Below are 24,383 nucleotides of genomic sequence, written 5' to 3' on the forward strand. Positions count from 1 at the left end.
GCAGCCTAAAGTGTACTGTAACTGCCAGATTATATACGAGAATACCCAACGGATATTTTACTAATACAACGGATATATGACAAATTCAACGGCCTGTTCATACCTTTCATGAAGACATCCCCGTTGTGCGTGATTTTTTTTATCGGCCACGATTGATACATGTGTTTCATGTTTGGATATTTTATCAAATGTTGGTCATTGCCGTTGCGTATTAACGCCTAGATGATAACTATAGTGGTGTGAAGTGTAACGCTAAATTTTTACGCTAAAAAAACTTAACAAACCTTTGTATACAAAGAATCTATTGTAAGGCATTGTGCATGATGATTGTTTAAAAACAGAAACAGTTGTTCCTGTATTTATGAAGTTCTATTTTCACAACCTTATACCAAAATTCAGATTTTCTCACATGTTTATACAATCATGATAGAGCATTTCTTAATTCTGAGCAACAATGGTCTGAAAGGCTATGACCACCATCCCTGGTCGATAAAAAAGAAAACTGTCATTTCACGATTTCTCTTCCTATTGTCGTTTTGACATTTTTTGTTTTGACCTGACACAAACGAATCTGAGTCGTGAACAAATTTTGCCGATAAGATTGCACTCGAAATAAATGCGTGCTATGGATTATAAACAATTAATAAGCCGACTTTCAGGTTTTTGTGTTGTTTTTTTTTCAGATAAAATTCTCGCTAAAAGTTATGAAAAGAATATTGAAATAACTAGTCTTTAAAGATTTATACCGAACATAGCTAGATGATATTATGATTGGGCAATCTGACCATTGTTACATCCCTCGAATATAGCAACGGATGTCATTATGTTTGGATTTCACCGTATTTAGTTAAATGAGAAACACGTCCATCTAAAGTTAAAAGAAATTTTAAATACCGACTGAAATAGTTGTGGTTTACCAACAACATTGCTAGTAGATTTATGTTCACGTACTAATTGTTTAAAACTGTCATCTCAACGACTAAACAAATCAGAAGGACATGGTAAATATAGAATGAAACATTATAACATATATTTGACATTTGAAAAAAAAATAATGCTGATGATAAAAAACATTTATTATTATTAATCTGCCCATGTATAAAGACATGCGGTATTCTTCGATTAATAAATATTACAATATTTAGCCCAGCGACGTAAATTTATTTACGTTCATATAGATCTACCAATTGTTAAACTATACTAGTATTAAATTTGTATAAATATACCAATTAGGCTTGAACAGACAAAATGTACTATGAATACCGTCCAATAATAAATTAACTTATAATTTGAAGTTTAATATGCTATTATAAATAGAAGCGCGACAATGTGAGAATCAAATGTTCAAATGTCGTCTTAAATGGTCACTTGTCTCTTTAAATTTTCGAATATCGAGTCATGCATCCCTTTGATTGCCGTGTGTCTTCTTCGAACGTCTACATTCAATAACGCACTAACATGCTGTTCTTTTTTGTATTCTAGACCCGTAAGCGCTAGGACGGATTGACGTAACTTTACATAATTATGTAAAAGTAAAAGAGCGAAACAAAATCAAGCTATTGAAACAATAACTGGGAATAGTTTCCAAAATATTTTGTTATATTTAATCATCTCCTGTTTATATATATATAACTATATACATGGAGTCTTTTTTTTTTTTTTTTTTTTTTTTACCCTTATGTTATTATTGTTTAAATCATGTACATCCAATTATGCTCGCTTGACAACATGAAACTATTATTTATAGGGAGAAGAACTCTATAAGACTTTGTCTTTCGTTCCTATCCTATTCGAACATGTACGTATTATAAACATTGTTGTAATCATATGTAAACAAAAGTGCATTGTTTGAAATAAATCTGTTTAAACTAATCATCTCCTGGCCAAGTCGTAGTCCGGAATGACGAACCATTATCTTACAGTAAGCCAAACGTTGTAATCTCGTCGTCTGTGTGAGACCTTTGCCTATATACCCATTACACCTCATATGTAACTTGTTATACATAAGATGATTGCGTAAAATATTTCAAACAAATAAGTAACCGACGCTCCAATCGGCTACAAACACATTTGGTAAGGTAAAGCGTGTTATTGTTGAAAATTCTAGAAAACCATATCATCCTACCTGTGAATGTTTTAATAGTAAGAACTTTTACATGTCAATTACATTTTTGCTTTACACGCCTAGTGTGCTTTACATGAGTTCTTCTTGTATATAGTGGAATGTAGCTTTTCACTTTCAGTTAAATGTCAAATGTAGGTAAAAGTTGTAGAGGATTGATTCGTTAAAATTTATACACATACTCAATAATTTGTTCTTAAAGTTCAATATGTACCTGCGTTTAATGAATACATTTCAAATTAACGTGAACACCGTAAAACAATACATGTGATTAATCCAATGCAGCATTTTTTTAGATTATTTGTTTAACTGGAAGCAAAACACATCGCCAATCTACACGCTCTCTCTGCTGACATAACGTCACTGGATTTAATCATTCATTTATTTCAAGGACGATAGTGTCTGGGGATTTCGGAACGCATGTGCATTTATATAATTTTGACGCATGTGTGCGTGCGTGTGCGTGTGTGCGCGCGTGTGTGTGTGTGTGTGTGTCTAGGATCGATTATTGTAATAACTAGTCAATAAGAGTGTTGAAATATATGGCTGGAATAAAACCGGTGAACTTGCGTTCCTGAAATTGCATCAAAGATTTGATAAATAATTTAAAATAAACTCAAACAACGCGATGTTTTATATTACGTGTATTTTCAACAATTTAGTAAGTTATTTACGGATTGAGAACAGTGTCAGTGACTTTACAAGAGTGCTAATTCTTTAAATTTTTGTCCTTATTTGACGTAGAGTTGAAAGGTTAATGTTTCTGATGAAATTGGTCGTTCTTTTGTAAGTTGATCAAATAATATTTATGAATAAAGAATTGCGTGCTTACATCAACTTTTAAAAAATGGAAAAGGAATATGGCGATGAACAAATATATGATGTCCCTCGTGCAGTTTTTTAACTCATCATGGACGCAAACACAATAGGACGAAAAAAAAACATAAAGATTTTTATGCGTAAATAAACTTTGGTGAGTAGCCAGAATAGTTTTGACTTGTACAGAGCAAATTGTAAAAAAGTAAACAAGTGTTCCAAAAGAAGAGCTGATTAAACATTTTAATTAACATTTCTGCGGGAATAAAAGCTGAATCATTCTTGACGTAGTGGTAAACTTGTTTTAAGTTGACAAATGGCAGCAAGTTGTTTTATTGTTGTTGTAGTTTACTAAGGTAAATCGAGTATTTAAGTTTGTACACAAACTTGTGTGTTCTACTTAAGTGTGTTAAAACATTTTTGAATGCTTATTATATTGTAATCGATGCATATAGCGATATTCGTCTTGTTACTTTGTTTTTTATTGAATTGTCGAATACAATTGAGCGTTGTAAAACCAGAAAAAAAGAATACAAATAGTTTTGAAATTAGTACGCAAGGTTCGATTCAGTTACTTTAATATGTTTTTGCTATTTTAACTAATAATCGCTATTATTTGACCAACAACGATTAAACATAATATATTCATTATTGTAGGATAAATATAATACTATATTGGTGTCATTGTGTGCTCTAATAAATCACACCCGTTTTAGAAAGACTTACATGGCGAGGCTTCAACTCGTCGGATTAGTTCAAATAGAAAATGACACTTAAGTAGTATTCGCTATCAATACGACATTACAAACTCAATATACGTTTTGCTTTAAAGCGAAATTATTCGATTTTTTATATGTGTTAAATTGTAATAAATTGATACAATATGTTACAATAACACAAAATAGGCAAGACAAATTATACATTAAATACGAATTTCATAAAATGCACCAAAGACAAATTAGCGCCCCGAGTCGATTTTGAAGAACATATTTTCCTACAATAGCCGAACCATTCGTTTTTTTATGAGGACCAGAGTTAGTGTCCGTGTCTCGTATAAATATATATCATTGCAGAAATTAAAAATAAACCGTTAAACCAAGTTTAGATTCAAAGTGTACATGCATGATATGCATGCTGGCGAATTCGACTGTACAGCCGTTTTCGATTTCAGAATTAAATATCTGGCTTATTTCGCATTTTTCAACACATGTTCTTCTGAACTTTTATTTTATTTTATATTGAAAGATATATTTATATAATAAGTTGTTTACACATTTTATATAAATTCATTTATATTTGACAAAATCGTATATATTCGCTTTAAGAATATATTATGCAAACAATTTTTATTTAATGTAGGTTATGTTTTCCAGTGAAGGTTTTTACGAGCATTAACAACAGTATGATTTCATTTTTATAATTGTATTGCAATCTTTTAATGAAGTCCTCTTGAAGAAGAAGACAAATCAGGTTCTAATCATATGACTGTGTAGAGTTCCAACGTCGGTCACCCAGCGTGTTAAGATCGTATGTTACTTGTCGTCTATTGTATTCGTCTGCTTCGGGGTAGTGTTATTCGGCGATCCCCATTCTATACTCCACTAAAAGGTAAATAAAGATATATAGAGAATTACAGGTTACTGCCTGATCTTTTTGTAATTTATCAGGCAAGGCTTAGAATAATATAATGGCGAGGCTGCAGTTACCTGTTTTTCTGTTTATCATACATCTACGTCCCCGATTTTGAAGAAATAATGAAAAAAAAAATCGCTAAAAAGCTGCAGTTTTAGCGGGAAAGAATATGACTTTTGTCGTTTGACGTGTTAATAATGAAGTCATAGCAAGCGCTCTTAATATTTGTAAAAAATGTTTTTTATGCAGTTTGTGTTGCATTTTGTGTTTAAAATGTATTACATCTTGGTATCAAATTGTTTATTTTCTTGAATCTGATTCGATTTTACTAAAAATGTTTACTATATAGTTGATTCCGAGTAATATGACCTACCTCCTATCATTGACTGATATAAGAACTTCCTGTTGACCATGATATAAAAAATATATCAGGCAACGTTATATAAGGCAGATAGCAATGCAATGGTATGATAAATAGCTATGTTCAATGGAAAAATCAGCCAGGAATAAGTGTTTCACTTTGGATGAAACAAAAGTGTCTTATACATCTTTAGTTTGTGGTGGAGAATTATTTTTTTCGCTTGAAAAGTGGCGTTCGCTGCACCAATGTATAACATTATATGTTACAGTTAAACCATGTTAATTCTAAATTCAAGGTCACGTAAGTCAAGAACGTGTGGGTGATTGAGAAAGAAACGTGTCTAGTACATCTCAATTCATGGTGATAACATATTTGAAATTTCAAAGATGGAGTAGTTTGCTCCACAAACTTTTAAAATCATACGAGGACGAACTAACTGACCGACATTGTGATTTCAATAAACCTCCATCACATTTCTTTTGCATGGTAAAATTAGCAACACTGCGATTAAGATATGACGAGCCCTTCCTTCTGTAGGAAGAACATGCGGTAAATAGTTTAATCATTTTTTATCAACGTACGTGTACACAATTTTTTTTAATACAAAAATATAGGATATATAGCCCCTGTTTTATAACTTAAACAATATGACATTGATGTCAATGATTGTCCCGCTTCAATTTAAACTATGTTTAAATTAGTCACTTAAACACTTTAGGTAATTTGATGAAACATGTTGATATCTTCCACATTAGGGTCAATGTAGTATACTTCGAGTTGGCTCATAAAGCAACAAACCGATACTAGTTAGATTGTAATGACAAACATTATAAGAGTTTCAGCGCAGACTATTTCTAGAAATTAGTAACCGGACAAAAGCAAAGTGTATGAAACAGATAATAAGATATGCTTTAAGAGTTCATTCTTTCAAGGTACAATACGTCTGAGCTTCAAACAATAGCACACAAACGTAAGCATAACTATACTACCGGTTGAATACGAACGACCGCCCACACATCTGGCATCACTGTGTAAGATTGCATGAGGATAGTTCCATCTTTCAAGGTCAGCACGCCATGGACATGCAGACACTCCCTCTGAAGCAATGACAGGTCGCCGTGGAGCGCTAATGAACACGTGGAATTTTTGCAGCATCTCGCCACGCATTCGAGTCTGCTCCTGAAGCCAGAGGTACAATATACATTTGTTTGTAATTTGTTCTTTAAAAAACACAAAATAATGAATTACCAGTGACGGCCATGACTGTCGTCCAATAAAGAATCATCGTTTTTTTGGTGAGTAGGAATACAGTTTGTGTTGAATACAGATAAATTTATGTGCGAGGCTTAGGAAACATAAACCACGGGCGCTGGTGTGTATTTCATTTACTTTCATTTATTTTTTCAATTCTGTTTACAGCATATATTGTATACATATATGTATTTCATTTGCAAACAATGTTTTTAACAAATTATACAGAAATAATTTTTAGACCTTGGTTGGTAACATTTCTATCAAAAAGGACAGTATGTGTTATGTTATATATAATCATTTATGTTATAAGATTTAAAAAGAAAAACAATATTAAAAATATTATATGAAATGATAAACTAACATAAAGAGAATAGCATATATAAGTGGACAAGCATTATGAAAATTAATTTGATTCCAGTTTCGTTAAAAAATATGCAATGTTCAAGCATTGATAGGAGCTTATAAACCTATTTGTGCTCAGCAATTACCTGGCATTCTATGTATCCTATCGTTTGTATTCTACGCATCGCATCATTTTTATATTTGTTTCTGTAATCATTTCAAACATAATCAAGAGAAAAGAGCCAAAACCAACATCTCAATATCAAGTGACTTCAATTTTTTTTTAAGTGACGTCACTGTTTTGCTAGTGTTTTCTTTTTTCCATAGAGTCGATTACACCGAAATTTATCAGATTGGATGCAATCCCGTTAATTTGAGCACAATACTGGGATAAAAGATTGGCGTACATTAGAACGACGATCATTTAGTATTGGCTATTAAATAGCAAGTGCCAAGATTGGTTGATTGAACCTAATAAATCAATGATGTTTGAATTCGAAAGGGAACCTATATAACACTTTTAGGCACTCGACCCTTCTATAATACTGCGTTAAGTTTATAAGCTAAAAAGAAAAAACAGAAAAGACTGTCAATTTTATAACAATTCTAATAGCAGATGATACAAAATTAAGAAATTATACAAGCAAATGTTACATAAATATGTTATTATTATGTCAAATGAAGCACAGGTTTGTCCTTAAAAAGTCACTGATTCCAGTAAATATCATTATTATATCCCTGGCCATGGTGATGCAAAATAATGTCATTCTTATATCAATAATGCTTATGCAAAATGATGTTTTTATTAAAATTATGATTCAAATATAACTTATTCATATAGCGAAATCGTCTAAACTATATCAAGAAGTGAAACTCCAACATTGAAGTCAATTATGTCTAACAATTCACTTACAATATTAATATTATTTAATGATGACTTAATATTTAAATAATAATAATTAAACAACATATATTATAATGATATTATTAGTAGTAATGCTCAATGGGTCAGTGTCGACCAGAAATGACCCACAAGTCACCCGTGGGTGACTAGAAGCCGATTCTTGTCACCCTAGGGTGACTTCAAGCCGACGCTAGTCACCTCCGTGTGACATGAAGCCGATTCTTGTCACCCGGGGTGATTTCAGGCCGATTCTAGTCACCCTCGAAATCAGCATAAAGTCACCCTCGGCAACAATTTTACTTTTTCAACAAAAAATACATGATTTGGTCGTTCATATGCGAGGGAATTTGTGTAAAAATACTACACAAACGAAAGTAGAGCTAAATGTCTAAAAAAAACTACATAAATTTATTGAATTAAATGCATTTTATCACAGATCCTTTTATTTTCATCCTAACATTTTATCACACATACTCTATGGTTTAAAAATTCTCTTTTTTTTTCTATTTTTATTTACATGTTGTTGCTGTTGTTTTCTGGTCGAACGCGATCGCTCTTTTTACGACATCGAAATGCGATGCGGTGCCGTTTGATAAAAAATACACTGGTGACTAGAAGCTGATTCTTGTCACCCGTAGATGACAAGAAGCCGATTCATTTCATCCTGCGGTGACATGAAGCCGATTCTAATTACACGGGGGTGCCTAGCGTCGGCTTGAAGTCACCCCAGGGTGACATGAATCCGATTCTAGTCACCCGGGGGTGCCTAACGTCGGCTTGAAGTCACCTCAGGGTGACATGAATCGGCTTCTAGTCACCCCGGGTGACTTGTGGGCCATTTAAGGTCGACAATGACCCAATGAGCTGAAGTAATAGTATTATCATAAGTATTTGTTATTATTGTAAATGGTGCGTAAGTATATGTATAGCATTATAATAGCCAACTATACCAAAACCATGTCATTATAATACTCAAAGGTACCGAACCACGCCGTTATAATAGCCAATGCTTGAAATACCATGCCGATATTGATACAGATGCCGCAGAACGTCGATGATAAAATGTGTGCATATATTTATAACAGCAAATGATAAAAATATGTCATTATAAAAACAAACGGTCAACATATTTAATTGTGTGGATAATGTTAAACTGAGGCGTCTCTTCTTAAAATGCGCGCATAATGCCTGACCAAATAGTCCACTCAAATATAAATACACACCGTTTCTAGGATATTAATGTCATTTATGTGTGCAGGTTCACCCTGGTCAATACTTTTCTTACTAATTGTTCGATCATTTTCAGTGACTCAATAGTTTTTTCAGGTCAACACTAGCCAGGACTTTCTCACTAGATTTTCGAGTAAGATAGTGTTATTTGCGCATTCACACAATACTGTTGCTATTATACATAAATATAAATTTATACCCTTAACGTAGTTGATGGAGAACGCAACAGCATAAACGTAGACAAAGTCAATTTCAGGTTTCTGTGCGTTTTCTTTCTGCTTCTTAAACCCAACACAACGTTTTCAAACGTTTGTAAAATTCAAGATAAAAGCGAAGACCTCCAACATGCGCCGCCCGCGACAGCAAGAAATTACGACCTCTCCTATCTGTTTGTGGGCGTGATACTGACTATTTACGAATAAAATACAGAAGTTGATTGTAACGTGTGCAATTCTGAATGGCCGTGTGTAAAGTCACGTGTCTGCATAAATATGACGTATGCAACGGACACATAACGAATACAAACGGAATTAACCGATGTTTGACGATCTTTATGATACGTAAATATATAAGGATTCATGATACAAACCCGAAGTGTCAGAAACTTATTGGCGTTTGATACCCCGAGGCAATTAAATGTTGATCTAGTGACTGCCTTTTGAAGAATGTATGAACTTTGATTTATTGCGTTGATACAAATTTCGATTATTATATTTATTCAATAATGCCCAAGATTGTTCGTTACGTCACAACCCGTATGGCCTTTAAGAATAACAATCGTTAATTACAAAGTGCATAATAATGAAATACAAGTATAACGTAGGTTCGCTTTTTAACGTAACCTTTTAAGCCAACAAAGGTGCTTAAAGCATATTTCATGCAAGTCATTGTTCAAACATATGTTCATTCTGATACAATAATCTTTTCAAATGATAGTAATGATTTGATGGTGCAAATCCTTATGCGTTCCGTGTAAATAAAAATCCATTTACAATACTTCTTTTCGTATTAATGACAACTTATAAGCATATATCCGGTCACTTTTTATCTCAAAACACGCGGTTCTGTTTTAAAGCTCTGGCAATGATAAACGTTTTACCTGACTGTTTGGCGTTCAAACGTAGGTGGGAGCGTGAAGTTGTCTTGGTGCACGAAAAACACCTCGATCCCCGTCTCGGCGAATACGGCGGCTACACAAAGGAACGCCAGCACCAGACTTAGCGCCGACGGCCACACTGCCGACCGATCCCGTCGGCAAAACATAGTCATTGAGCCTTTTTAGCGACAGACCGAGCAGTGAAAAATGAATGCTGTATGTGTTATGGTTGTACGCTAAATGGTCTATATATATACATTATTTCACGCACGCATGATATGGCCTTGCAGATTAGATGTGACTTAGTCCATGTTCGCGTGGCAAGGCCTTTCGAATACGTCCTTTCATTATCTCTATGACAATAATTAAATCCGTTCAATATGAGATCAAGCTCAACAGGTGAGAAACCACACCAAGGATTAATTTTTCAATGGATGACATAAAGTCGACTCAGAATAATTCTTTCTAAGGTTTTATGGTAATTAATTAAAATGTGTTCTTAATACAATGGATTATGGTATGGTATTATGGCAAAAACGTTTAATATAAAATTTTATAATTTTACAGTAACATTAGCGCTACCAAAATTAATTTACCCTTTTTCTGTTCTCCCTAACCCATCTAAAAACGTAATAGAAGGATTAAAAACAGCAATATTTAAATTCATATGGGACAATAAGCCAGCCAAAATGAAATGAAAACGTCTTACACAAAATTATGAAAATGGTTGCATTAAACTTACCGATATTGATTGTTTTCCAAATGCAATTAAAGCGAGCTGGGTAAAACGATATCTGGATAAAAATAATAAAGGTAACTGGAAAACTCTTTTGGAAAAATAACTAAACAAATTCGGTAACTGCCTTATATTTGAAAGCAATTTAGATGAAACTATAATACAAAATGTAAGTAAAAATAATTTGTTCTTAAGAGATGTACTTGCATCCTGGCAAAGTATTTAGAACCAATCTAATGTTTCAAAAAGTTCTCCCATATGTAAATGTGCAATATCGAATAATATATTCATAAAGGTAAATAACAATTCTATCCGTTTGACAAACTGGTATAACAATGGTATAACAAATATCGGTCAGTTGTACAACTATCGAAAATATACTTATTATACATTTGATGAGCTAAAATATTTAAACAACTTTAACTCTCATGAATTTTTTAACTTCTACTCACTAATTTCTGCTATACCAAATGAATATAAATCAATATTATATACGCAGGGAATCAGACAGACATAAAGACAGATAGAAAGTTTATTTAAGTCTCACTTTTATAAATTCATGGTATATACAACATGTAGCAAATTTAACAAGTTCATGTATAAAACCACTCTCTAGAGTTATGAGAGACTATAAAATGTATGAACACACGTCATATAAAACGATATTACTAAACAATAAAAGGATAGGTAAAATAATAAATAAAATATTTATCTACGTTTGTTTGTACAACATATACACACATAAATCTATACATGTACATATATAATATTCACAACAACAAACTAATAAAATTCAATATTCATTATTTAAACATGTAGTTAGGTCTTAATCTTAGTATTTCATGACAGGTTTTGGCACTATATTTTACCATATTTTCATCGGATAGTTGAAATGATATCTTATCACGCACTGAACATGAATTGAAATCATTATTGATGGGTATCGCTTTAATACAATTTCATTTCTCAAGGTATTGTACAATGGACATTTGAGTAAAACACGGGTTTCGTCTTCCACCATAGTTTTACAGTAAAAACACGTTCGTTGTTCTATAACAATCCCTTGGTAACGGCCAGTTTCAATTTTTAAGGGTGCTACACCGCACCTGAACTAGGCTAAAGCACTTCTTTCATTTTTGTTATAGTTTTGTTTTTAACATAAGGTGCAGCTTTAAATGTACTTTTAAGAGTCTTAGAAAGGCGTAATTTATTTCAACCTGTACTGTAACCGTTATCGGTAACTGAATTAATTCGATTTAACCATGTCTGATTAAACTAATTTGACATATTTGATTGGAACAAATCAATTATTCGTATTAAATGTGATTTACTGACATATGTATTTATGTTTAAATCATGTTCAGTAAACGATTTAATGGTCTTTTTAATAAAATGTGGACAGCATTTATTGTGAGAATAAATGGCTCTTAACATAAAATTGTTAAGTCTATTGATGTTCATATTTGAGAGTCTAATCCGTTTAATAACGGCTTTCCACTGTTTTACTATTGGTGGCGTCCATCCAATGTCCCCGTTCACAGCGGCATTTGTCGTGTACTTCCCGACCCCTAGGAAGAAGCGGGCAGCTCTATGTTGGATTGCATTAATGCACGAGAACTCTCTGGTCCCCCATAATGCGGCTCCGTAGCTAATGGTAGGCCAGACACTTGCCTTGTAGAGTTTTGAGAACACTTCATAAAGCATCCCGCCCAATGCTTTAAACTTTGCGATGATAAGACCCAGGGCTCGTGTAGCTGACTGCGCTACATGTTTTGCCGTCACGTTATAGTCCAAAGTGGCGGTTAACATTAAGCCAAGATAACGGTAGCCTTCCACGCATTCTATAAGGTCATCATTGCACCTGAAATTTAAGTTTGTTTTTTCTTTGAAAGGTGGTCGAAAATGCATAAAATTCGATTTATCAATATTAATTTTCATATTATTTATAACGCATCACTGTGATAATAAAGTTAAAAGGTGTTGGAGATCTTCCTCGTTCTCTGTGATTAAAACTAAATCGTCGGCGTAAAAAAGGTGACTTATGATGATTGCCGTTAAATCGTCGGCGTAAAAAAAGGTGACTTATGATGATTGCCGTTAATTTTCACGCCCATGTTTGATTGCTCGAATAGCTCGCTTATGTCGCTGAGAAAGAGGTTAAACAAAGTCGTTGATACCAAACAGCCTTGTTTTAATCCAGATTTTACGTCAAACCATTCCGAAGTGTCATCATAAACCTGTGCAGCCCATTTAACAGATGCGTAAAGAGTTTTCAGAGCATTTAAGAATTTACCGGTAAAACCGTAAATAGTTTCAAGTTTGGACCATAATTTATGTTGATTGATTCGGTCATAAGCTTTCGAAAAGTCCACGTATGCGACAAAAGTATTTTTCTTGCTTTTCTTTCGTGCATCAACAATATTTGTAAGAGTGGACAGCTAATCGATGGTACCTCTCTGTGGTCGAAATCCGTTTTGAGTGTCGGATAGAATATTGTCAGTTTCTACCCATTTTGTAAGTCTAATGTTAAACACAGAACAATACGCTTTGTATATAGCTGATGTTACAGTTATTTCTCTGTAAAAACTAATTACGTGGATCTCTTTTGTCGAAATTACTACATTTAAAAATTGTGGTAATAAGTCCGTATTGCCATGTTGAAGGTACATTGCCGGTGTCAAAACAAACCTTGAACAGGCAGCGTAAAAAGTATATCGTGAGCTTATTATTTAAAGTCTCCGCTGGTTTTCCGTCATATGCGGGAGCTTTGTTTTTATTTAGTGATTTAACTGCTTTCTCGATCTCTAATATGTCTATAACGTTATTAAGTGTATCTTGTCCAACAGACAGTGGTGATCTAGCTTCGAATGTGCTATACGTTTCTGTCGTCGGTATGTTATAAAGTGTTTCAAACGACTTTTTCCATTTTTCAAGCACCTGTTGTGGTAAGGTTGATATTGTACCGTCCTCAAGAATAACTTCCATTGGAATTGATTTGTTTCGTTCTTTTTTTCTATGCCGATATATCCTATTTCTTGTCAAAAATCGTGTCTGTTTGTGTTGTTACATGCATTAAGCAGCTGTTGTTGTTCTTCATACCAATAGTTTCGTGTTCGTCTCTGTACTGAATTGTCAAACTGTTTACGTTTCTAAACGTATGCTGCTTTAAACCTTTGACTTTGAGCTTTATTTTTGCATTTTAGCCTTATTTTTTCACTTTTGCGTAAATCGGACCACTCCGACGTCAATTCATTGTTCCACCAAGGTTTACTAACTCGTCCTCTGTTCCCGTTCGCATTACTACGAGTAACCTCCCTTGGGTTTAAATGAGAAATCATTTCCGCAACCAAAAATCGTTGTAAGACATGTCAATCGACTCCTGTCTATTTTGGTTGGCTTCTAATTCTGTGGGTTTTTGTCTCAATTGTTCATATATAACGGCGTTAGTCATAAATTTCTCTGGTGTATTTCGTCGGTCGTATTTAAGGTTTGGTGCTTTGGGTTGTATGTTCCTCTTCGATATTTCACTTCGTGTTTTCCTCCGCGCTTGTAAAAGTTATTGACCACTGTAAGACCGAATGGTCTGGTATAGATATCCGTTCTATTGTGATTATGTCGAGACTGGTCCTGTATTAACTATGTCGCTCTTATAATTTTAACGTCACTGAATCGGTGTAAATACTCGTATGGTACCAAGCAGTAGTCAACAACTGAACAACCTCTAGTCAAGATTCTTGTGTAGTCATTATTAATACTGTTTCTATCGTACAGGATGCACAGATTTGCACTAAAGAGAAAGTCAATGAATGCTTCACAATAGGGTGATTTTTGATAGTCAATGATCTGTCTTTCTGGCAGGTTGTCTACACCAGCGATATAGTCCTCACTCGTTCCAACACGTATATTGAAATCACCGATAATATATATAATTGAGTTTTGTTGATAATCGTATATATTTCCTAGTAACGAATCAAGAAACTCGTTTACTCATAGTTATGAGTAAATTTATTATTCTCTATTCTCAAAATACTATTAAAATCTCATCATCTTTATAACCCATATCATCATCATTATCATTATCATACAAATAATAAACCAAAGACAAAATAGGAGTGAGTGCTTGTATTTGACAGGACTTTCAACATATAAATGCAAAAAACAATTCTTCTGACGCCCGTATGTGTTGTATGTGCAATGGATATAGACCTCAACGGCACCGCTCAATTGATGAGCCTCGAGACGACTGGAAACGGTGTAACATCTTTGTTCAGGTGTATAAAGAACTGAAACGATACTATTTAAATGCTGTAGGGCATGTAATTATGAATTCTTCACATGCACATGTTTGTCATGTGAAAAAATGCAAATTTATTCATAACAATTAGACGTCATGTATATATCTCAAATTAAGAGTTACTGTTTGAATAAACTGATCCCGGCCGATGCCCAAAGTGCACACAGGACGCCCCCAATGCCCATCAATCACGCTAACTTGCTTAAATATTATAAATTAACAATTGTGAAACATTAATTTGTTCAAAGAAGCTGCTAATATCTGCAAGATTCATCCATCACCACCAATCAAGAGAAGTGTACATGACTTCACGTACACCCCATACAATAATCAGTAGTAATAAACGATTCAGGTAAAACCGCGAGCGGGATACGCAACCCTACTGCCATTTTTGTTTTCTTATTTTTTCTTTTAATGGCAGGGGGACGTATGAGGACCCATGGCTCGAGACCGGTGTATAGGTGCCTTCATCACCTCCCGAAACCTCTAATTTTAGAGAAATCTACAAATAAGCAGCTATTATTATACTGTAAACATTAAGTATTATTTAGTAAACAATGTAATTAAAACATTATCAATTTCATTGCGCAAATTAACATAGCAAACAAACATCAAAAGCATCCCGCACACACCTCGGACATTAACATAAAAACAAACAAATCACTCAAACCATAAAATCCATAAAGCACCTAAAAAGAATGTTGATAAATCATAAGTATTCCGAGAAATATATAAATGCATATGACGAACAGCTATATTAAACCGACTTCAACATCTAACCAGTCACACCAAAATGAAAATATAAAGTAATCGTACAATAAGAATGTCTTTAAAATTAAACGTTCATTACGAAAGACAACAAAAAATAATAACACTGAAATTTAAACATACCAATATTTCAATAAATATGCTGGAGGTACTATCTCCAGGAAGTGAGAGTCTCGAAAAACATGACACCCATAACTTAAAAAACCTCATTCAAACACAATATTAAGTAAACAATGAGTCAAAATAATCAAGAAAACTTAGCTGCTTCAGACTTAAATGAAAATACACCCATCGTCTTTCCCAGTAAAGGAATCGGTTTGTGTTAAGATCCCATCTCACATGGACTAAAAACCGAACTGAAAATATACTAAATATAGACTTTATAATTGCAAAATTATAAACATAAAAGCAATGTAACCAATTATTTAACCATACATTTGCTCATTAAGGGCGAGCGGGCGGGGTTATCACCCTTTCGTTTTCTTGTTCCATAACGTTTGCCTGTCAAATACACCCTCGAATGGCGACTCAATAGATGTGCAAATCATATATACCCCAAAACGAAAAACTCGTGCGCTTTCGCGCTAAAACATGCACACAAAACCCGTGCATTATTCGCGCTAAACCATTACCATAATCTCTCTTCTAAATAACACGTAATAAACCATACTATGCCGTATTTATCACACCGAGAATAATTTCATTTACTCATAGTTATGAGTAAATTTATTATTCTCTATTTTCAAAATACTATTAAAATCTCATCATCTTTATAAACCATATCATCATCATTATCATTATCATACAAATAATAAACCAAAGACAAAATAGGATTAAGTGCTTGTATTTGACAGGACTTTCGAATAAAACAAAGAGAGAATACAAATAATATGAAACATAAAATAGATACCCAAATATTCTCCACCACGTTATATACCTCTCGAACTGTGTTTTAACTGAAAAAATACAATTACAAACATTTGTAAAAGCAATAACAATAATTCAATCAAATAGGCAGACTATGGCCTTCAACAACGGTCAACTGACCACACAAGCCAACTGGCTTATCAACATCAGGCACACTCTGGCCTTTACAAACGGTCAAATGACCACACAAGCCAACTGGCTTATCAACATAAGGCACACTCTGGCTTTCACAAACGGTCAAATGACCACACAAGCCAAACGGCTAATCAACATCAGGCACACTCTGGCCTTAACAAACGGTCAAATGACCAATCGAATAATGCACAAGAGAATTAAACAGATATAATAAAACAATATTTACAAAATTAATGATAAACATTAAAACGGAAATAAAAAAATATCATAATCACAATCCTTATAATAATTATAACATACTACATAAACTATACCTTTATGTTCTCAAATACTTAATATACCATTCGTACTGTCCAGTTACTGCACTGCAAAAAATAAACTTGCAAACATTGTTAATTCCATGTGAACATGCTTTTTAAGAAAATAAGGTCAACTCACAAAAGCCAACCGGCTTTCACACATCAGATCAACTTGCTTTAAAAAACGGTCAACTGACCATACAAGCCAACTGGCTTACCAAATTAGGCCAAACGGCCGTAAACAGATTTGGTCCAATGACCACAAGGAACATACACACAACACAAACACAGAACTTAATAATACTCAAAAGCATTTCCAAACCATTTATATAATAATATATTATAGTGTCTTTAAATGTGCTACGAACAACACATCATACATTTCAAGTCACACATACATTAATAATGACTTTTCACAAATCTAAATTTAGCGACACCGATAATCTGTCTTTCAAAGAATCTATCCGTCCTTAGTGGAAACAATTTTTCATCTACCATGTCTTTGCCAAAGTCTATCCACAGTCTTATTATTGGCACTTATAGATGCTCCACCAGCACGAAAAGAATGAAGTCCATATTTAGAAGAAACATAACCCAATAGACTTAACTTCTTCTTAAAACTATCATTTATAGTAGAATAACTTATATGCTTATTATTAGAAATCAATTTGAAACAGTGTTTAACATTACACAAATAAACTGGTCCAAACACATAATCAGTAGATGAACATGCAATATCTGCAACACACAAATACTTTTCAAACAATTTCACAGGACATGTGTCTGTATTAGTTTTTGCAATCAGAACAGTATAACCCTCTCTTAAAATGTCCGTTTTTTACTTTTCAACTTTAATATCACAATGCGTATCTAAAAATACAACATCTGATCTTTTAACAGACAAAATTTCACTTATCCTAAAAAACCAGCATAAGATAAGAAAAAGATCGTAACGTCTTTTAAATACCACAAAGAACAATCGCTCTCAGAAACAAAAGTGTGATAAACGATTCTTTAATATATCTGATGTAATAGGCTCTTTTTTAACTACCGGCTTTGCAATTCTCCGAATGCACCCAACTAAAATACATCATAATAATCCTAGTAATAATAATAACATACTACATAAACCATACCTTTATGTTCTTCAAATACTTAATATACTATTCGAACTGTCCAGTTACTGCATTGCAAACAATAAACTTGCAAATATTGTTAATTCTATGAGACTTTCGTTCTAAGAAAGGTCGGTAACCTGACAACACAAGCCAACAGGCTTTCACACATCATATAGACTGGCTTTAAAAACGGTCAACTGACCATACAGGCCAATTGGCCTTAAACAACTTGGTCCAATGACCACAAGAGACATGCACAAATACCAAACACATTTTACTAATGTTCTCACAATCAATACGTATGTTCTGCTCTTAAAATTAAAACTACCGACTTGACATTTGTTTTTAGGTTCAATTCACCAACACAGACATACTTTAAGCTACTGATCGAACCCTGGCTCAAATTTCCATGGCAATAGCATAAGCTCAATTGATATACTAGAACACCGTATACATTTTGATTTACTAATTTGAAAACAACAAAATGCATAACACACTCAAATACAAAGCTATAGGTACTTGGTCGGCTGCAAAACTCGTCAATTTTTGGAATTTTAACCCATCAATCAAATCTAAAAGAAAACCGGTATTGATGCACAGTTGAATTTCTGTGATTCTAAAAGGAATACATGTACCATCTGAGAATAATCCCTGTTGCTGAACCGTTACTTGTTGTTGTTCAATTAAACGCAAAACCTAGAAACTCATTCATTTGTACGTGCTAAACCATAACCATACTCTCTTTCTCTTCTAAATAATATGTATAGACCATCATCATTCGGTATTTATCAAACCTAAAATAATTTCATTCACTCAAAATTCGTTAATGTAGTATTATCCATTCACAAAATACTGTCAACTATTCCTCCTCCTCATCAATAACGTTAGCATCATCATCAACATTTATAACATCATCATCAATAAAATCATCATTATTAAACTTAACAAGTTATTTTCTAACACATAATTACACAAAAAAACAACAAATTATACCTTTCGAGCTGCCCTCTTACTATAATGTTACACTATTCATTATTTATTCTTCGAACTGTCCAGCTTCTGAAAAAATAAACTTCGCAAACATGTGTAAATGCAATTTCAACATATGTTTTGAGACATTTTAGTGAACTGACACGCAAGCAAACTGGCTTATACGCATCTGAAAAAATCTGCTTTCAACAAACTGTCAACGGACAACCCGAGCCAACCGGTTAATTTACATCAGCCAATCTGGCCCTTAATAACATACATTTAATGTTCTCCAATATATATAATATCCTTCGAACAGTACAATCTTAACATTAAATAAAAACAAAAATGTTAATGTAAACGCACGTTTTAACAAGTTTGGTTAACAAACTACACGCGCTAACTGGGTTTATCCACATCTGGTCAACTGGCTTTCACCAAAACGATAAGCAAATTACACATGTTAACTGGCATTCAAAAAACGGCCAAACACCAAAACAGCACAATGTCTTTACACATCAAGCCAACAGGCCACCAAACAAGAACAAAAACTATCACGAAAACAAAATGACTTATATTGCAAATAAATCCGGTCTACTTTTGTTATCATTACAGTACCTAATCTTTAAAAATGCATTAAACTATGACGAAACTAAATTTAACAAAACCGATAAATGCCTTTCATCTAAGTTTAAAACAACAGTCTTATTGTCAACGCTCTTTTCAAACCAAATTTATACCACAGTTTATTCAAAATATCGTAAATTGATTAGCACATATGCATGCACCATTACTGACACCAACCTTGCAGGGAAAACTTAACGTCTTAAATTATTATGAAAAATATAATAACTCTTAATGTTTTAATTCAATTTAGAGAATTTTTTTAATTGTATACAACAATAACATAAACTGTTTATTCAATATCCAGCGAACGAGATGTAATATATGCAAAACACAAACATGTTTCGAAAAAAGTTTACAAGACAAGTCTCTATTGCTGTTTCATAGATGAATAGAATATATATTTCCGTAATGTATCGATTTTTGATGTTACATTCTTAATTCACAATTGGAATACCTGAATAGTTTAAAGATATGTTCGCATAAATTTTCATCCGCTCATTATCATACCACGTCATATATCGCACACAACCATCGTGCTGAATTATAAGGAAAACGGCAGTTAATTGTTATTAATCGTTTGTTGAATTATACGTTTGGAACTAATACACAAACTTGTAACACATGTATTACCATATAAGGTGTTATATCTTAAAAACAATACAAATAAAGCAGGGTGTTCGTAAAAACATGAGGGAGAGTGATCTAACTCTGCTATCAAAACAACCTGGAGTGACACACTATGTGGCCTTACCTATATATAATCCTACCAGACCATTACATTTGCGACCTCTTTTTGAACTTAAATAGTTTCATTTTTACCCAATAATCAAACCAATTGATGTATCTGAATAGTTGGAACTAAACAAAAACAACAGCACAAATAAAGATATGGAGCATGTTATTGAATATACTTATCATAAAAGTTAACAAGGAACACAACCTATGTTAATTTCAATCGGAATGTTGTTGCCAGTGTTATTACAATAAACAAAACCAACAAGTCTGACCTTTGTTTGAAGTTCCAGCTCACCATTCCGCTTCTAGCAGAGAATCAGTCCTCTCATCGAAAATCTCCTTCCGAATACTATGTATTTCGCAAATGAACGCCTAAACTACTTTATCACCCTTTCGTTTTCTTGTTCCATAACGTTTGCCTGTCAAATACACCCTCGAATGGCGACTCAATAGATGTGCAAATCATATATACCCCAAAACGAAAAACTCGTGCGCTTTCGCGCTAAAACATGCACACAAAACCCGTTCATTATTCGCGCTAAACCATTACCATAATCTCTCTTCTAAATAACACGTAATAAACCATACTATGCCGTATTTATCAAACCGAGAATAATTTCATTTATATCTAAACATCGCGTAGAGTTTGAAGGTGGCAGGTAACAAACATATAACTTAGGCTGCTCGTTTATGAGTAAGTGCGAGCCATAAAATACCCTCGTTATCATCACTCAATCTGTTATCGGTAAATGACTTAAGTATGGTGTTTCGTACTAGCATACCTACTCCTCCACTTCCCTTTAGGGCGCGTCTTTGGCAAATGTCTTCTATTTTGCCCGTATCACGTATATCCGTTAATATTTAACACTTGTTCATTTTTTAAATGTGTTTCTGCTCTGCAAAATATATCAATATTTAAGTGTAAAATACAGCTTTTACAAATTTGGTAGTTAACAGTTGTTTCATTCCCACTGAATCCGTTTGGGTTTCAAAACCCGCATGACACCTAATAGTGGTTGTAGTTGTTATGGTAAAGGGGTTGGTAGCGGTTTCTGTAGTTACGAATTTCGTCGTCCTGGTGCTAATGCTAACGATAGCTTTTCCGGTCTGTGTATTCCAAGCAGGCGTTCTGAATCGGTTACGTGGTGGCTGCGGATCGCGTTTATGTGTATAGTCCTCGTTTGTGCGGTGTCCACCGGTCGTGGTTGGATGTCGACTCTGCCGTCTTTTTAATCTGGCGCTCATAGGTTGCGGACGCGACCTATGAGAGTGGTTAACTTCCTGCCATTCGTTTCTGCTCTGGGAAGCACAAGCGTCTCTTTTTGGACTAAACGATTGCCATTGACAAACAGTTTTTCACTCCCAATAACCTTTACCAGAGTCTTAAGTTTTGTTATTGCGATTCTGTCCTTCACTGGTAAGTCGTGTTCTATGTACACATTTTTGTATTGTGCAGACATTTTGAGATTTGTTTTATTTTTCATTATCTCTTGTTTGTCCTCTTTGGTTTGACATGGGACGGTAACAATTCCACAGTCAGTTGTTTGTTGTGTGTGTTTTCTCTCCGCGCTTTTTACGTTACTATCTAGTTTAAGTCCGTCTTTAATCAGTGTCCTAACTGTTACTTTGGTATCCTCATCCCCTCGTGCAGGCAGGTTTTTATTGACGAGCTTACAGTTTTTTCTTTCATCAGAGTTTGTTGCTGGTTAGTAAGACTCAGCTAACACTTTCATTTCATTTCTCACTTGAGTAATTTCGTCGCTGAACTCCCTTTTTAGATTATTTAATGCTGGCGATGTTGCATTATGTACATGTGGTTTTATAGTTTTCTCGAAGTTTGTCTCAAGTTTACCAATTCGAGATGAAAGAACGTCAATGCGTATTCTCATCTGCTCGGCCAGATTGTTAATAGCTGTCACCAACGACTCGTTCTCAGTTATGTTTCGGATGGAGATGCCTGGCGGTTCCGGTGACTGCGGCTCTCGTTCGGAACGTCATCTTTTTCTGGGTTTCGGTTTGCTAGTTTGTGACGCAGCAAAATGACTAGCCTTTGAGTTTTGTTTACTTCTAGTTGCATATCCCGTAGGTCCTTTCTTTTGCACGCATGATACTGGAGTATTAGAGCTTATAGACTGTGACATCGACTCGTTCTCTGCCAAATTCTGTATGTCAGAAATGCCAGGTTCAGATATGATATTGGTTCCTTTTGCCTCTCTTCCGGTTGAAATGTCTCTGATTTTGTGCGACTGATTCCCGGCTTCCGGTTGTTGTATAGCATCATCATCGTAATCTCCTCCGTGTGGTGGTGATGAGGCGTCATCGGACAATATGTGGATTGGGGAATCTAACGGTAAACCCTTTTCACAACCGTCACTATTGTTCGCCATAGTAAGATTAAAATAATCCGGTAATTTTCTATCGTCTAATGAATAGAAGTGTCAAGTAACTGGTTGCCGTAATTTTTTTTCTTTTTTCTCTACAATATACAGTTACAATCACAAAGTTAAATCGATGACAGTATAGAAAGAAAATGGAAATCATGCCTTAATATAAAAGAACACCTCAATTGGAGAACAATATATACACTTCCATTTAAGGCAACAATTTATACTTACTTACACAACTTTCAATTCAAATTCTTATCCAGAATCATTCCAACAAATTAGTTTCTTACAAAATGTAAACTAACAAATAGCAGTCTGTGTGATTTTTGGCAAGAAAGCGTTCAAACAATCGATCATTTGTTTTGGGAATGTTCGTATAGCCAAATTGTTTGGTCAGAACTGCAAACGTTCCTTAATCGAGTGAAAATATACATTAAAATAAATTAAACAACTGCTTTTCTTGGATATACAGAAATTAAATTACACAGTGAAGTTCTCAATTGTATTATCATTTTGATGAACGTATTCATATTCAATATGTAAATAAAGAAATGCATTCCGATTTTTAACATATTCTTAAATTATTTAAAGTTAAGGATACAGACAGAGAAAGAAATTGCCCTTATCATAAACAAAATTGAAACACACAAACAAAAATGGATCCGCATCAATCAATATTTTTCAAATGAAACTTAATAGTCATATACAGTTTTCATATATAAATGCCCATACAATTAAATATAATATCGTTGTCGTATTTGTTCGCCTTTTTGTTTAGTCTTTATCAACTGTATTAGTAGTTGTAAAGTTCAGAAACACAGAATAAAAGAAATAGCTATTGTTGTTATACTTATCCATAATACATACTGTTAAACATGTAATATAATATATGTTGTGTGTATGAGAGTGTGCGTGATGTGTGTGTTCGTGTAATTGTGTGTGTTTATGAATATATGTCAGAAAGGAAGTATACTTATCATAAAAAAAATGCAAAATTCTACTTCTATGTTTCTTTGTTATATATTGTGTCATTGACTTTCATATGTTGTTTTTTCTTGTCTGTGTATGCGTGCATGTTTATGTATGTGTTTGAGTATGTGCGTGCATATGTGTGGTTAAGAAAGTTGGTACTTTATGAAAACGATAAACCACTCATTTTTGTGCATTTCTACTTTGTGTAATTGATGACTTCATAACAGTGCATTAATAAATGAGAACAAAATGTGCACTTTTATTTCGGTATGTAGGTGACTGAACGTGCCTATATTTTAGGTTAACGTATAATACATTGGTAAACATATATTGAATGCCACAGAACAAACAAGAGCTGTTCTAGGACAAAGTGCTTAACTGTTATTCCGCTTTGATACTATACAGACCATTTTCCATGTATATGTATATTAGATAACATACTTCAAACATAAAATGGTAAAGTTTAAGAAATATTTGAACTCAAATTGTTGGTCCACTCATTATTGTTATGTGATCAAAACTTGTCATTCCATAAAAAATGTTCAAAGAATTGTGTTAGTGAATTTTACTGAAAGGCCTCCGAGCGTTTGCAATAATCACACGTATTAACACGTACTTGTGAATAAAACTGATCACTTAACATCCCAAAACAGAGCCGCGAA

The 24,383-nt window shown here is 33.8% G+C and overlaps 2 protein-coding genes across 2 annotated transcripts in view; both read right to left on the minus strand.

Annotated features, from left to right (window-relative positions):
- Positions 1-4,197: 4,197 nt before the first annotated feature.
- LOC127865572 (uncharacterized) overlaps positions 4,198-24,383 on the minus strand; it is a 123,002-nt gene continuing 102,816 nt past the window's right edge. The window contains exon 3 of the mRNA XM_052405419.1: positions 4,198-4,539. Coding sequence (XP_052261379.1) covers positions 4,471-4,539 — 69 coding nt within the window. The 3' untranslated portion in view covers positions 4,198-4,470. The remainder of the gene's footprint in view (positions 4,540-24,383) is intronic.
- On the minus strand, positions 5,897-9,959 carry LOC127865573 (uncharacterized). Its single transcript, XM_052405420.1, has 2 exons — positions 9,761-9,959; positions 5,897-6,110 (listed from the first exon to the last, which is right to left on the minus strand). The coding sequence occupies exons 1-2, from the start codon at positions 9,928-9,930 to the stop codon at positions 5,912-5,914; spliced, it is 369 nt and encodes a 122-aa protein (XP_052261380.1). The 5' UTR covers positions 9,931-9,959; the 3' UTR covers positions 5,897-5,911.

Source organism: Dreissena polymorpha, chromosome 2 (assembly GCF_020536995.1).
Source record: "Dreissena polymorpha isolate Duluth1 chromosome 2, UMN_Dpol_1.0, whole genome shotgun sequence".
Classification (NCBI taxonomy): Eukaryota; Metazoa; Mollusca; class Bivalvia; order Myida; family Dreissenidae; genus Dreissena; species Dreissena polymorpha.